This window comes from Pristiophorus japonicus, chromosome 8 (assembly GCF_044704955.1).
Source record: "Pristiophorus japonicus isolate sPriJap1 chromosome 8, sPriJap1.hap1, whole genome shotgun sequence".
Classification (NCBI taxonomy): Eukaryota; Metazoa; Chordata; class Chondrichthyes; family Pristiophoridae; genus Pristiophorus; species Pristiophorus japonicus.
In genome coordinates this window covers 191,620,034-191,632,121 of record NC_091984.1, presented here as the reverse complement: position 1 = coordinate 191,632,121, position 12,088 = coordinate 191,620,034, and the positions used below count along the sequence as shown (strand labels likewise).

At 42.4% G+C, this 12,088-nt stretch overlaps 1 protein-coding gene across 1 annotated transcript in view; it reads left to right on the top strand.

Annotated features, from left to right (window-relative positions):
• ksr2 (kinase suppressor of ras 2) overlaps positions 1–12,088 on the top strand; it is a 587,663-nt gene that overhangs the window by 343,625 nt on the left and 231,950 nt on the right. Inside the window, exons 7-8 of the mRNA XM_070887700.1 lie at positions 6,849–6,932; positions 10,768–10,835. Of these exons, the coding sequence (XP_070743801.1) occupies positions 6,849–6,932; positions 10,768–10,835 (152 nt within the window). The remainder of the gene's footprint in view (positions 1–6,848; positions 6,933–10,767; positions 10,836–12,088) is intronic.

The following is a 12,088-nucleotide window of genomic DNA, read 5'->3' as shown; positions in this document are numbered from 1 at the left end:
AGCACTAGGGTTTGTTTCTAGAGGGTTAGAATTGAAAAATAGAGAAGTTATGCTAAACTTGTATCGAACCTTGGTTAGACCACACTTGGAGTATTGCATACAATTCTGGTCGGCATATTATAAAAAGGGTATAGAGGCACTGGAGAGAGTACAAAAAAAATTTACAAGGATAATACCAGAAATGCGAGGATATACCTATGAAGAAAGAATGAACAAGCTGGGTCTCTTTTCTCTTGAAATGAGAAGGCTGAGGGGTAACCTAATAAAAGTCTTTACAATTATGGAAGGTTTTGATAGAGTAGACACAGAGAGAGTGTTTCCACTTGTGGGGAAGGGCATAACTAGAGGCCATCAATATAAGATAGTCACCAAGAAATCAAATAGGGAATTCAGAAGAAACTGGGGAATAGAGGGTTATGCTGACAGAGTTAGATGAGGAAAGACGGGAGGAGGGTTGAGTGGAGCATAAACGTCGGCATGGACTGGTTGGGTCGAATGGTCTGTTTCTGTGCTGTATATCGTATGTAAGGAATAGCTGACCTGAAGCAACAGATTTTATCCATTCAGAATGTAGAACTTAAGGCCAACCATTGCTTATGTGGTGAGGATAGAGAACTGAAGTTGTAAATTTCAACTTCTTGGATTTATGAACAAAATGGCTCCAATGAGCTGAATGAAACAGCTCAATAATGTATTGCTGCAATACTATGCTCGTATATCTTCTATTGGTAAGTGAAAGCATGTTTCAGAAGATACTGAATAAACTATAAGTGCAAAAACACTTTTATTGTTAGTGTGTGCACCCGCAGCACTACTTTGTAAATTTGCACCTCATGAAATTGAGGCTCAACAGATTCTGGACGAATAGAAACAGAAAATACTGGAAACATTCAACAAGTCAGGCAGCGTCTATGGCGAGAGAAAAAAGGTTAACAGTTCAGGTTGGTGACCTTTCATCAGGTTCATGATGGAAAGTCAGCAACCTGAAACGTTAACTCCAGCATCCACAATGTTTCAGATTCAAAGTCGTGTTGGGTAAGGTCGGCAATGTCAGGGATGGCATGCCCTTCATTCCCTAAATTCTATCACTGCTAGGGATTTTTTTGTGCTGTCATCTTTAAGGTAATTGGCAAAAGGACCAGAGGGGAGATGAGGAGACTTTTTTTTATACAGCAAGATGTTATGATCTGGAATTCACTGCCTGAATGTATGGTGGAAGCAGATTCAATAATAACGTTCAAAAGGAAATTGGCTAAACACTTGAAGGGGAAAATTTGCAAAGTAAGGAATTGGGACTAATTGGATAGCTCTTTCAAAGAGCAGGTATAGCCACAATGTTTCAAATGGCCTCTGTCTGTGCTGTATCATTCTCTGATTCTGTGATATCAGTCCAGAAGGTCATCTGTTTTTTGAAAATAATTAATTGCTGCAGAACATCTCAGCTTTCAGTTCATATGACTGGCCTGACCCGAGCCTTCTGTTTTCCTACCATCAACAACTATATTAACACTCTTTGCTGTTACTTTTCCTAGTTAAGAGCTTGTGAAGGTACTTAAGACGGTAAAACCTACATTATCGGTACCAGATTGGCCAGATTTCTTTATAAACAATTCCACTTCACCTAACCTAAAGGAAATCTTTACCCAAATAAATTACGTAAAAGAAAATATTAAATGTTTTTTAAATTCCGTAGCAATTGGATTACGGTATAAAACAATATGATGAGTCATTACTGCACTGTGGGGCAGGAGTGGTAATGATTTTACCAATAAGTCAGGATCAAATTATTCCCTCACCAGGTTCAGTAAAACCTTTCTAAGAACAAATATCTTATAATGTTTAACAACTTCAATCGCTGCCAAATCAATCCATCCAAAACATGGCCAAGGTATTAGAGCTAGTAATTCACTTTCTTTGGCAAGAGGAGAACATTTAGGTTTAAGTTTTGAAACATACTTCAAGTTCAGAATTTTGTTTTCTAGAAATGTATCTTGTCATTCATTGCTCACTTACCAGGGCAAATAGTAATCCTCTGAACTGTGACACTCTCACTTTATTGAATAAAGCTATTCCTGACTCTGCTGACCTCGTGCAACATCAGCCAGCAAAATGATTAGGTTGCCCACGCTGTTTGGACAAAACTTAATTTTCAATTTTTTTCTTATAAATTATTTTGGAAAAGTGATACCTTCTCCAATAAAACAGAACCTCCTTCACTTTAGGTTCGTAATAGGTCAGTAAATTTGCTGTTTAACTGTAATTTGTTGTAATATGTTAAGCTATTGGCCATTATTCTAGTGACAAGATAAATAGAAAACCCTTTATGTTAGCTCAATTCTGTCAGACAACGTTACTCACATTCTGTTAACCTCTGACCCCCTCCCCAAGGCCTTTAATAAAGGTTCCACACTGACTTAGTAAATATGTTGAACTTCGCTGTCATGCGAATGTTCAGATCATTCTTCTAAAGTTTGAGTTTTTCTTATTTTGCTTTACTTGTTTCTCTTTTTATTCTTGTTCTCTAAATGTTTTACAGCAATGCATAAGATGCAGTACATGTTGTAGATGTGTTGTGTTAAATTGTTTTATATTTGTTTTCCTATTTTCTCTTGCTTAGTAGTGTCTGCTGGGATATGCTTCTACAGCCAGCACTGGCCCTCTAATACCTTACCTACTTCGATGATTATTCATGTGTGAGCCTTGATAGTTAGTGGTGTTGGGCTGCTTAACTGTGGGAGCTGGCACAGCTGACATCCACGCCAGACCTTGCATCTAAACTTCCAGTCCTTGGATAATAAACCGAGTTATGTCTTTGTAATTATTCCCTTACTAACTCAGGGATGCTGGGGATTGGAGCACCTCACTACCAGTCCTCAATGAGATTGGCGAACACAACATAGAACAGGGATTAACCCATGGACCTTCTTGGTCTATATGTCACAGCACTGCATAGCCTTTGGGAACCTTGTTACTTTGTTACTATATGTTGCATATCATTTCTTTTCACAAGCGAGATGCTTATAGTCTTGATTTTAACTTGGGGCAGGAATGTGCGCATTCGGAGGTGGCGGGTGGTGGGCAGGGCATGCAACAAGCTCGCATGCTGAGGTCCAGAGAGATTTTAGCCACAGGTTCTTATTTGCATATGCAAGATCGGACCCTTGCTCAAACTTGGCAGAAATATCGAACCAGAAATTCAGGCGGCAGGTTGCTACCACCAGGGACCCGCAGAAACTGTCCCCATCACAAGATACGTCCATCAGTGGCCACTGGGAGGGGCGTTCCTGTCAAGGGGGGAGGGGGCAGATGCCAGGGTAAGGTGGCCCAAGGCTTCCTCCTGGCTCACAAGAAAACCTCTGGCCCTGGCTGCTGTTTCCGGCAGGTTTGGCCTGTTGGGAAGCCACCACTGCTCCCACACTCAGGCCTCGGGTTAAAATGGCAGATTGGGCCTTGATGATGTCAGAATGATGACATTAAAGAGAACTTCACTGGTTTAGGGCAGTTGTGCTTGCCGTCTGTATTTTAAAATTGGAGTCAGTCAAATCGGGAGTGGGTTCGTCTCCCGCTCTATTTTAATTGTCCACCCACTTGGTTTCTGCCAAGTGGGAGGAGTTAAGAATAAGGTCCATAGAATTATAGATAGTTTGTTAAGGACCCAGACAGCTTGTGTTAGTTAATATGGTGTTTGCCCAGAATTTGAGTCAGGAAAATATTGGGGGGGAAATTGCGGTCAGAGGCTTCCTTTGTACGAACGCCTCCGACCCGAAATTTTTTTACGAAAGTACCTGGTTGTCCCGGAGGAACGTAGGATCCCGGTCGGAGGCCGAGATTCACTGCACCGCGCATGGGGAGATGTCTTTCACGTACGTATGTACAAGCTGGAGTCACGTGGGCCTGGACAATCAATCACTATGCAGTATTCTCAGTGATAAAAATGGGAACTCCGTTTATACGAGTTCCCATTACTATCAATGAGAAAAAAACCCTGAAACACCAAAACACAGCATAATAAATAATTAAAACACCTCACATATTTAAAATTAATTGAAATTAAATGTAATTAAATGTTTTAGAAAAAAAATATTTTTTTTTGGAATTTTTTTCTTTAATGTGTTTTATTAGTGTTAAAAATAAACTTACCTTCATGGACAGGGTTTTCAATATAAAAATGAATGTTTAAATTTAAGTTTTATAAAAGTGTTACACTGGTAAAAGTAACCAAGCGTAAAACTTTGAAGGAGATTCGCTGGATATGAGTTAGGCAAATAGCCCAATCTCTCCCGTGCACATGTCCTTCTCCCGGGGATGCGGAGGATCTGTCAAGAAAAACTTACAGATCGGAAAAAATGGTTTTCCGGCGCATGTGCACTGCGCCCCGAAATCCGGCTTTTGTGAAGCCTCGCCGGTCTGTGCGCACTTCATACGGACCCAGCGAGGCCGGAATTTTCGGCCCATTATTACACAGGTTATTTAGCCCCTGTCCTTGAAGTCCCTGTTATCTTTATTCAGCGAGTGAGTTGCCGTGGGCCATTGCGCTCACTGTTTACAGTTATGTGGGCCTATTTTTGATGCAGTTGGCAGTGAGTCTGTAAAGGAAACTATGGCCGCAATTTTCCCTACCGAGGCAGACGATGTCAGAAGCAGATTCGAACACCGCTTCTGGCTTCTTGTCGGGTTCCCCCACGACATTCCCTTGATTGGGCTTGTTAAGCCCGCCTTGCGAGGTTCCCGGCCAATTAAAAGGAAGCGGGTCTGATGACGTCATTTGATGATGCGTCATCAGCCAGTTTCCTTAAAGGGACCATGTCCACATTCATTTTGACAGTTGTGCTGTCAGTGTTCTGCAGCATTGAGCTGCTGCAAACACTGACAAGCACTGCACAAAGGTGCACGGCTGCACCCATGCTCTCCTATGACTCCCTCCATGAGTCACAGCACGTAGGGAGATTCTCTTCCCATCCAGTGGGTGGAAGAAACCTCCCCAGGAGACCAACGCAGCCTGGTTGCACATTGCGCAGGAGGGCACAAGCAGGGATGTTGTCAGGAGGACCAGGCTGCAGTGGCGCAAACCTTTCAATGATCTCAGTAGATCACGAAATGTTACAACAAAGCCACACTCAACCTCATCCTGCTGTGCCACTCATCACATCCCCATCACTCTTCCTTCCCAACCCTACTCCTGCACATCCTTACTCACACCAACTTGCTTTGCACCTCCGCCCATCCTCTATCTATCTATATTATCACATCCTCACCTCACTAGCCACCCCTCACACTCACCCTCATCCTTGTCCAACACACAAGGGTAGCACCTGGGTGTTTTATGCAAGTTCATGTAAAGTCTCTGTTAATGTGTTGTCAAACATTGAAATCTTTATTTTGAACACTTTGCCATCTTGGACAGATTTATGTGTGCCTTTGGAAGATGCTTAATGAGTTGCAGTGAATGGTGAGACATAACAGTATCCCCCGCAATGGTGATAAGTGTGAAAGGAATGGCTTGGGCATTGTAGGGATGCTTTATGCTGTTGGTGTGAGGTGGTGCCAACCTGGCACATCATGTGGTAGCCAGGATGTATAGCGTCAAGTGAAGTAAATGTGGTCATGGGGAGGCCATCCCTTTGTCCTATGCAGCATCAGGTGATTGCAGAGAAGTTTGGTGTTGTTGTTGGTGATGCTGGTGTGCCTGGTGATGTTGGTGTTGGGGCTGATCGTGGTGGAATTCTGAGGACTGAGGTGGGAGTTTTTTCAAGGGCATCGATGCTGCTGGAATAGATAGTAGCTGAAGTTGAGATGACAGAAGCGATCTGTCAATGGTGAGAGAGATTGCTCCAAGGATATGATACTGGATAGACAGTTTAATCCAAAACACTTCCAATCTTCCTAAAGCTGAAAAATGTCTTCCAAATCCTGAAGACTCCAGCTTCTAAGATTGGAAAGTGAACAGCTGTGAAATGGTAGCTTTTGCAGCTATCACCTATTCAAAGCAACGGAGAGTTGTTGAAAACCTGATGTGATCCCCGAGCGGCGTGAAACTCATGAAAAAGTTGGAAAAATTGTTAGTAGGTCGTAAAATGTTGTTCAACTGCCTTTAAATACCCTCTTAACTATTTCAAATTGGCTCACAAGCCACTTAGTGCTGAGTCTGTAAAGCGCAGGCAGACCCGGCACTTGGGGAACTTACACAGAAGTGGGTTCAGAGCGGGATACTGCTCCGCTGTCAATCTTTTCCCACCTCCGAACCTGCCTTCTGAGCGCCGGCAAAATCCAGCCCTATATCTTAAAAAAATACCTCCTAATTTATCTTTAATGAGAGACTTTATATGGGTTGTGGGAGTAATGGGATTGGTGGGCTGTATGGACCTTTTCTTCATCCTCTTCTATCTTTTGGAGAAGTGAGATTTTTGGAGGTCTTTATAGGACATCCTAGGAGGGAGCGTCCTGATCCATCTTAGTGGTAAGCTGAGTATTTTCTTTAATTCATCCCGTGGCATTCTCTGCCAGTCAAAATGGATTTTTAAAAGTCCAAAAGAAATGCTGAATTGTGCCATCTTCAAACTAGCCAGGACATCATTCTGTTTACTTATTTTCTTCAATACATATTACAATAGATGTAACATTTACAAACAGGCTTTCTGGTCCACATTACTTCTGAAGAAATGTATCATTATTACCATACTATGAATTGATAATGTATTACAGTTTACATTAAATTAAATAATATTTGATCATGTCCATTTTACTTTCCCTTTCTCCTTCCTGGTTATGATAATATTGTTTAAATCTAATTAATAATATTGATCTAAGTGATTGATCTTAAAATATCCTCTTTTACTTTTTTCTTGTAGATTTTCCACTAAGTATTGGATGTCTCAGACCTGCACAGTGTGTGGGAAAGGGATGCTTTTTGGCTTGAAATGTAAAAACTGCAAGTATGTAACCAAATCAAACACTTTGAAGTATATTTTCCTCGGTTGACTAATTTTATTGATAATGTAAAAGAAAAAGAATTACTTGCATTTATGTAACACCTTTCACAACCTCAGGTTGTTCCAAAGCTTTTCAGCCAATTGAGTTCTTTTGATGTGTAGTCACTGTTGTAATGTAGGAAATACGGCAACCATTTTGCGCACAGCAAGATCCCACAAACAGCAATTTAATAATGACCCGCTAAGCTTTTTTTTAAGTGATGTTGATTGAGAGATATATATTGACCAGGACACCAGGGATAACTCCCGTGCTCTTCTTCGCAATAGTGCCATGGGTTCTTTTACATTTACCTGAAAGAGCAGATACAACCCCAGTTTAACGTCTCATCCGAAAGACAGCACCTCCAACAGTCCAGCACTCCTTCAATACTGCACTGGAATGTCAGCCTAGATTGTTGTGCTCAAGTATCTGGAGTGTAGAAATTATTTATTTGTATACTGACTGTTAACTTCTAGAAAACAAAAGTAAAATATATGACTCCGCAACTGCTATGAGGCATAACATTTGGGATAAAATGCATCCAGTGGTAAAAATCTGCATTGCATGAGGATTCGTGGCGCAAACCGCGAATTTTCTGCAACTTTTCTCCGAGGCCGATACCGCAGTGAGTTGGGCCTAGGGAGGCGGGAAAACTTGCAAAAAAATTAACAAAAAATAAAAAAGCACAAAACATTCACAAGACACTTAACTATCGAATTACTGCAAAAGAATGAAAAAATAAAAACTTTAACTTGCCTTTTTTGCAGGTCTTTATATCTACCGCTGTTCCAAGAAGTGCAACGCATGTTTTTCCCGGGCGTTTTTTTTTCGTCCTATCTACGGGTGCGCTGTGAACGAAATTTTTGGCGAAAGCGTTATTTCGAGCCTTGCACACCGGTGGTCCGCTCCCCAGCGGTACTTAAAAAGCGCTGGCACAAGACTTCTCCGAATTTCCTGGTTAGCCATTTTTCGCCAAAAACGGCGAATTATTGCAGAAAAAATGGGCGCAAGGTTGGGGAATTTCCAGCCCATAGTCTTCCATTCTTGGCTAAAATACACATAAAGGCTAAGAGTAGTACAGGTGCAACGTCCAAAATCCAGAGTTCCGGAATCCGGGCCAATCCGTGGCGGGGTTGTTCGGAAACCAGAAAGTGTTTGGAAATCCGGACTCCCCCACCTTGGACCCCCACCTAGGCTGCCCGACTTCTCCCGGCTTCGGCCCGACTGACCCCCATCCCCCCCCTGACCTCCGGCGGCCTGACCAACCTCCCCCAGCCTCGGCCCAACCGACATCCCCCCCCCCCTCCCGGTCTCCTTGACCTCCAGCCACCCGACCTTCACCTCCCATCCCGACCTCCCCCAGACTCGGCTCGACCAACCCCCCCTGACCTCCGCCGGCCTGACCCCCCACCTCGGTATCAGCCCGACCGCCCCGCCCCCCCGACCTCCGATGCCCTGACCGACCCCCCCGATCCCCCCCAACCCCATTTCCCCGGCATCGGCCCGACTGACCCACCCCGACCTCCCCCAGCCTCGCCCCAACCTTCCCCCTCACCTCCGGCGGCCCGACCAACTACCCCTGACCTTGGCCCAACCACCCCTCCCCAACCTCCGGCAGCCCAACCAATCGCCCCATGCCCCCCCCCCCCCACTAGTCTCAACCCGACCAACCCACCTTCCCCTACCCACCTCAGCCCAGGCAAAGATGTTCAGAAATCCAGAAATACACGGAATCTGGAACAGCCTCGGTCCCGAGGTTTCTGGATTTCGGACGTCACACCTGTATTAACATGTGTTTATCTAACTCCAGGGATTTTTTATTTTATTTGTTGAAGCTCAGGAAGTAGTAGAATGCAGGTTTATGCTATGATTTTCCAAATGATGAATTCCAAGTTTTAGTTGTAGCAAGTGGAGACACCAGAGAAGAGCCAAATGCTTCTCCATAGGGTGTGAGGAGGGAAATCAGAGCACTATTCGCCCTGTTCACACTTGTGCATCTCTTAGTGATTGGATCAAGAGTGGAATTGGCTGGGCCTAAGAGTAGATTGCCTATTGTCTTCTCTCTAAGCTGAACACAAGATGAATGGACACATGGAAGAAGGAAATAGAACTGAAATTAAGCAAAAAATACGTCCAAAAAATTAACTCAAGATTTTATCAAGTAAATTACTTTCCTTTGTGTGTTGGTAAGTTATACGGGGAACTGTGCTGCCATCTGCTTGGTTACAGGCATACCGCAGGCGGGCAAAGAATTATATTTTTTTTACATCTGCTAAATGTACATGCAGCAATTTACCTCTTTTTCCATAAAAGTTTTTTTTAGATATTTGTGCTCAACAAGATAGATTTTTGTTATGCAAGTGTATTAAGGGTTACAGAACCAAGGCGGGTAGATGGAGTTAAGATGCCAATCAGCCATGATCTAATTGAATTGCGGAACAGGCTCGAGGGGCTGAATGGCCTACTCTTGTTTCTATATGAATGGTATGGTGTGGATTACTTTCCACCTGTTTCGTGGACAGTGAGCACAGCTATGAACTCATTCCAAGCTACTTCAGCAGATATATCTCAAATCAATCAAAGAATAATGCACTAATCCACACGATACGTGACGGAGGCATTGTGACTCCGCAGAAAGCATCGGAGCACCCTGCACTTTTGCCGTTTTGCCAGAGTGCAGCTCATTATAGCCAGCATGCATGTGGCTATCTAGGTTCTTGCATCAACCCTATGGTCTTAATGAATAGAAAGGAGTACCAGTCAATTATTTAATGCAGAAACAGCAAATGGCAATATAATGAGGCACATGTGGCCACTAGGAACATTGTGGAACAGCATGTTGAAACAGTGGTTGGGATGCTTGGACAGCTCAATGAGATTATTTTGCAGTACACACCTGCCAAAATGTCCAAAGGTTATAACAGTGCAATGCACAACTTCACCATACAGAGGTGTTACCATGTGGCCTAAGGGGCCCAGCTGTGACCATTGGCATGAGCCATTTGTTGAAGCCAGGTATGTTCTGCACGTGTCCAGATTTCTGACAAGCATTCCCAACAGTCATAGCTACGGAGCCACAGTGCTTTGTGTTATCCTTTGGTGGTTTGGAACACTGCCAAGGTGAATATGGCCAGACAGAAGCATTACACCCCGCCTGATTTACTTTTCATTGACTTTAGTTTCCTACCGGATGGATTAAGTAAATTGCCCCAGTGTGCTTTCCCTGCTTCTTTTATCTGGCTGAATCCCATAATAACCAGACTCAGAATTATATTTTGACAAGATCCCATGAAAGCATTGACCCCGAAGGAAAATTCCAAGGTAGAATCCCAGCAATCCCCAGTTCATCACCAGATCAGATGCCAGAAAATGGGATGGAACCCGACTACGCCGAGAATCTGCCCATTTGCATGGGCTTGGGGAGGCATGGGCTGATCTTCTGACCTTTCTGTTTCAAGAAGGCTAAGAGCTGACATAGGTTCCGTTGAAGCCTGTAAAAAGTGCCGCAAACCTGGAGGAGATCCATTACCTTTGCGCAGAGGCCTGCTTGGTTCATTGTATATCAGACCAAGAGAATCATTGGCAAAGACCTAAAATGCCAATGTGCTTGCCGTATCAACAAGGGGATTGTACCTTTTTTTGAGAATGCCTAAGATCACGAGAAACAAAAATGGCTTTAAAAAAAAGATAACATTTAGAAAAGAGGCAACAGAGAAACCTATGTAAAAATGTCATTGACATTGATTTAATATCAAGGCATTTCCTGTAATAATATTTCAATGTTTCTTTCTTCACTAGGTTGAAGTGCCATAACAAATGCACCAAAGAAGCCCCACCTTGTCATTTACTCATTATTCATCGTGGAGGTGAGGTTTAAATATTTGTATTTTGTAACTCTTATTTGTATTTTGACTGTGAAATGTTCCACTGAACTGTACCTCCATTATTCACTGCTGGAGATCAATATCATTTAACTTTTATCAATTAAGTTAATGAATGATTGTTGTTGCATTCTTATCTTAATAAGTCATTGGCCCACTATCTAGTTCCTTTTCCTTGTATTCTTTTATTTTAACATGGCTCATGTGCGACTGGCTTTGTGAGATCTTTAATTTAGGTTGAAAATCCTTCTGCAGTTAAGTCATTTAGCAAATTTATTGAATTAACTAACTATTCTTTCTTTCACATTTGTGAACATATCAGCAAATTTTTCTTATATATTTAACTTAACAAGGCATAGCACGTTCAATAAATTTTGCATGGTTTCAGTATTGTAATACAGAGTAATACATGAGACATAGATTCAACCTGTGTCAATGGAATCTGTGTTACGTGTTTGATAGTCTTTTAGTAATAATCCTATTTCCATTGTAATTTACAAGGAGACTTTATTTTCATCTCCACTTGTAGAAAGATGTCTTATTCTTTGCATATAAATTTGCACTCAAAGTAAAGTGCTTTACCTGTGTCTGTACCATGGGCCTCAGTGTTGATGGAACAGTAATAATTATGAGCATATTAGAAGTGGCTTTAAAATCTTTAAGCAAAATTCAGGTAGCTGCTGATGTATGCACACTTTCTCCATCTGAGTATCATTTAAAGCAAGTTTCAGAGTAATAGAAATGGTAGGTATTTCACTGCTCAACGGCCAACATCAGATTCCAGGACCAGAATCGATGAGCACGCTGGTGTTGAATCTGGCTCCCTTATCCCAGGAGCAGACTCGTAAACCCACAGAAGACTGAATTTATGAGTCTTCTGCCAGGATAATTAAACCAGATTTAGTAGAATGGCCATTTCCCAGAATCTGGACCAATACAATGGCAGTATAAAAACAGCTTTATTTTGTTTGATCTTGGGACCAAATTAAAAAGAAGAAAAATAGAGCTGCTTTGTCACAAACTTTTGGGCAAACGTACCATAAATTGGCTTCTGTGACTTTCATTATCCGAGGGTTATTCTGAAAGCCATAAATGCAAGTTTGCAATGTGTCCAGATGTTCTTTATCCTCCTGTTTATATCTCCTGGTTACCTTTGCAAGGCAGTAATTGACACAAATCCTTTAGAGCAGTGGTGAACAAACTGCAGTTCATTGGGCAAAAGCAGCCCTGAGCTCTGG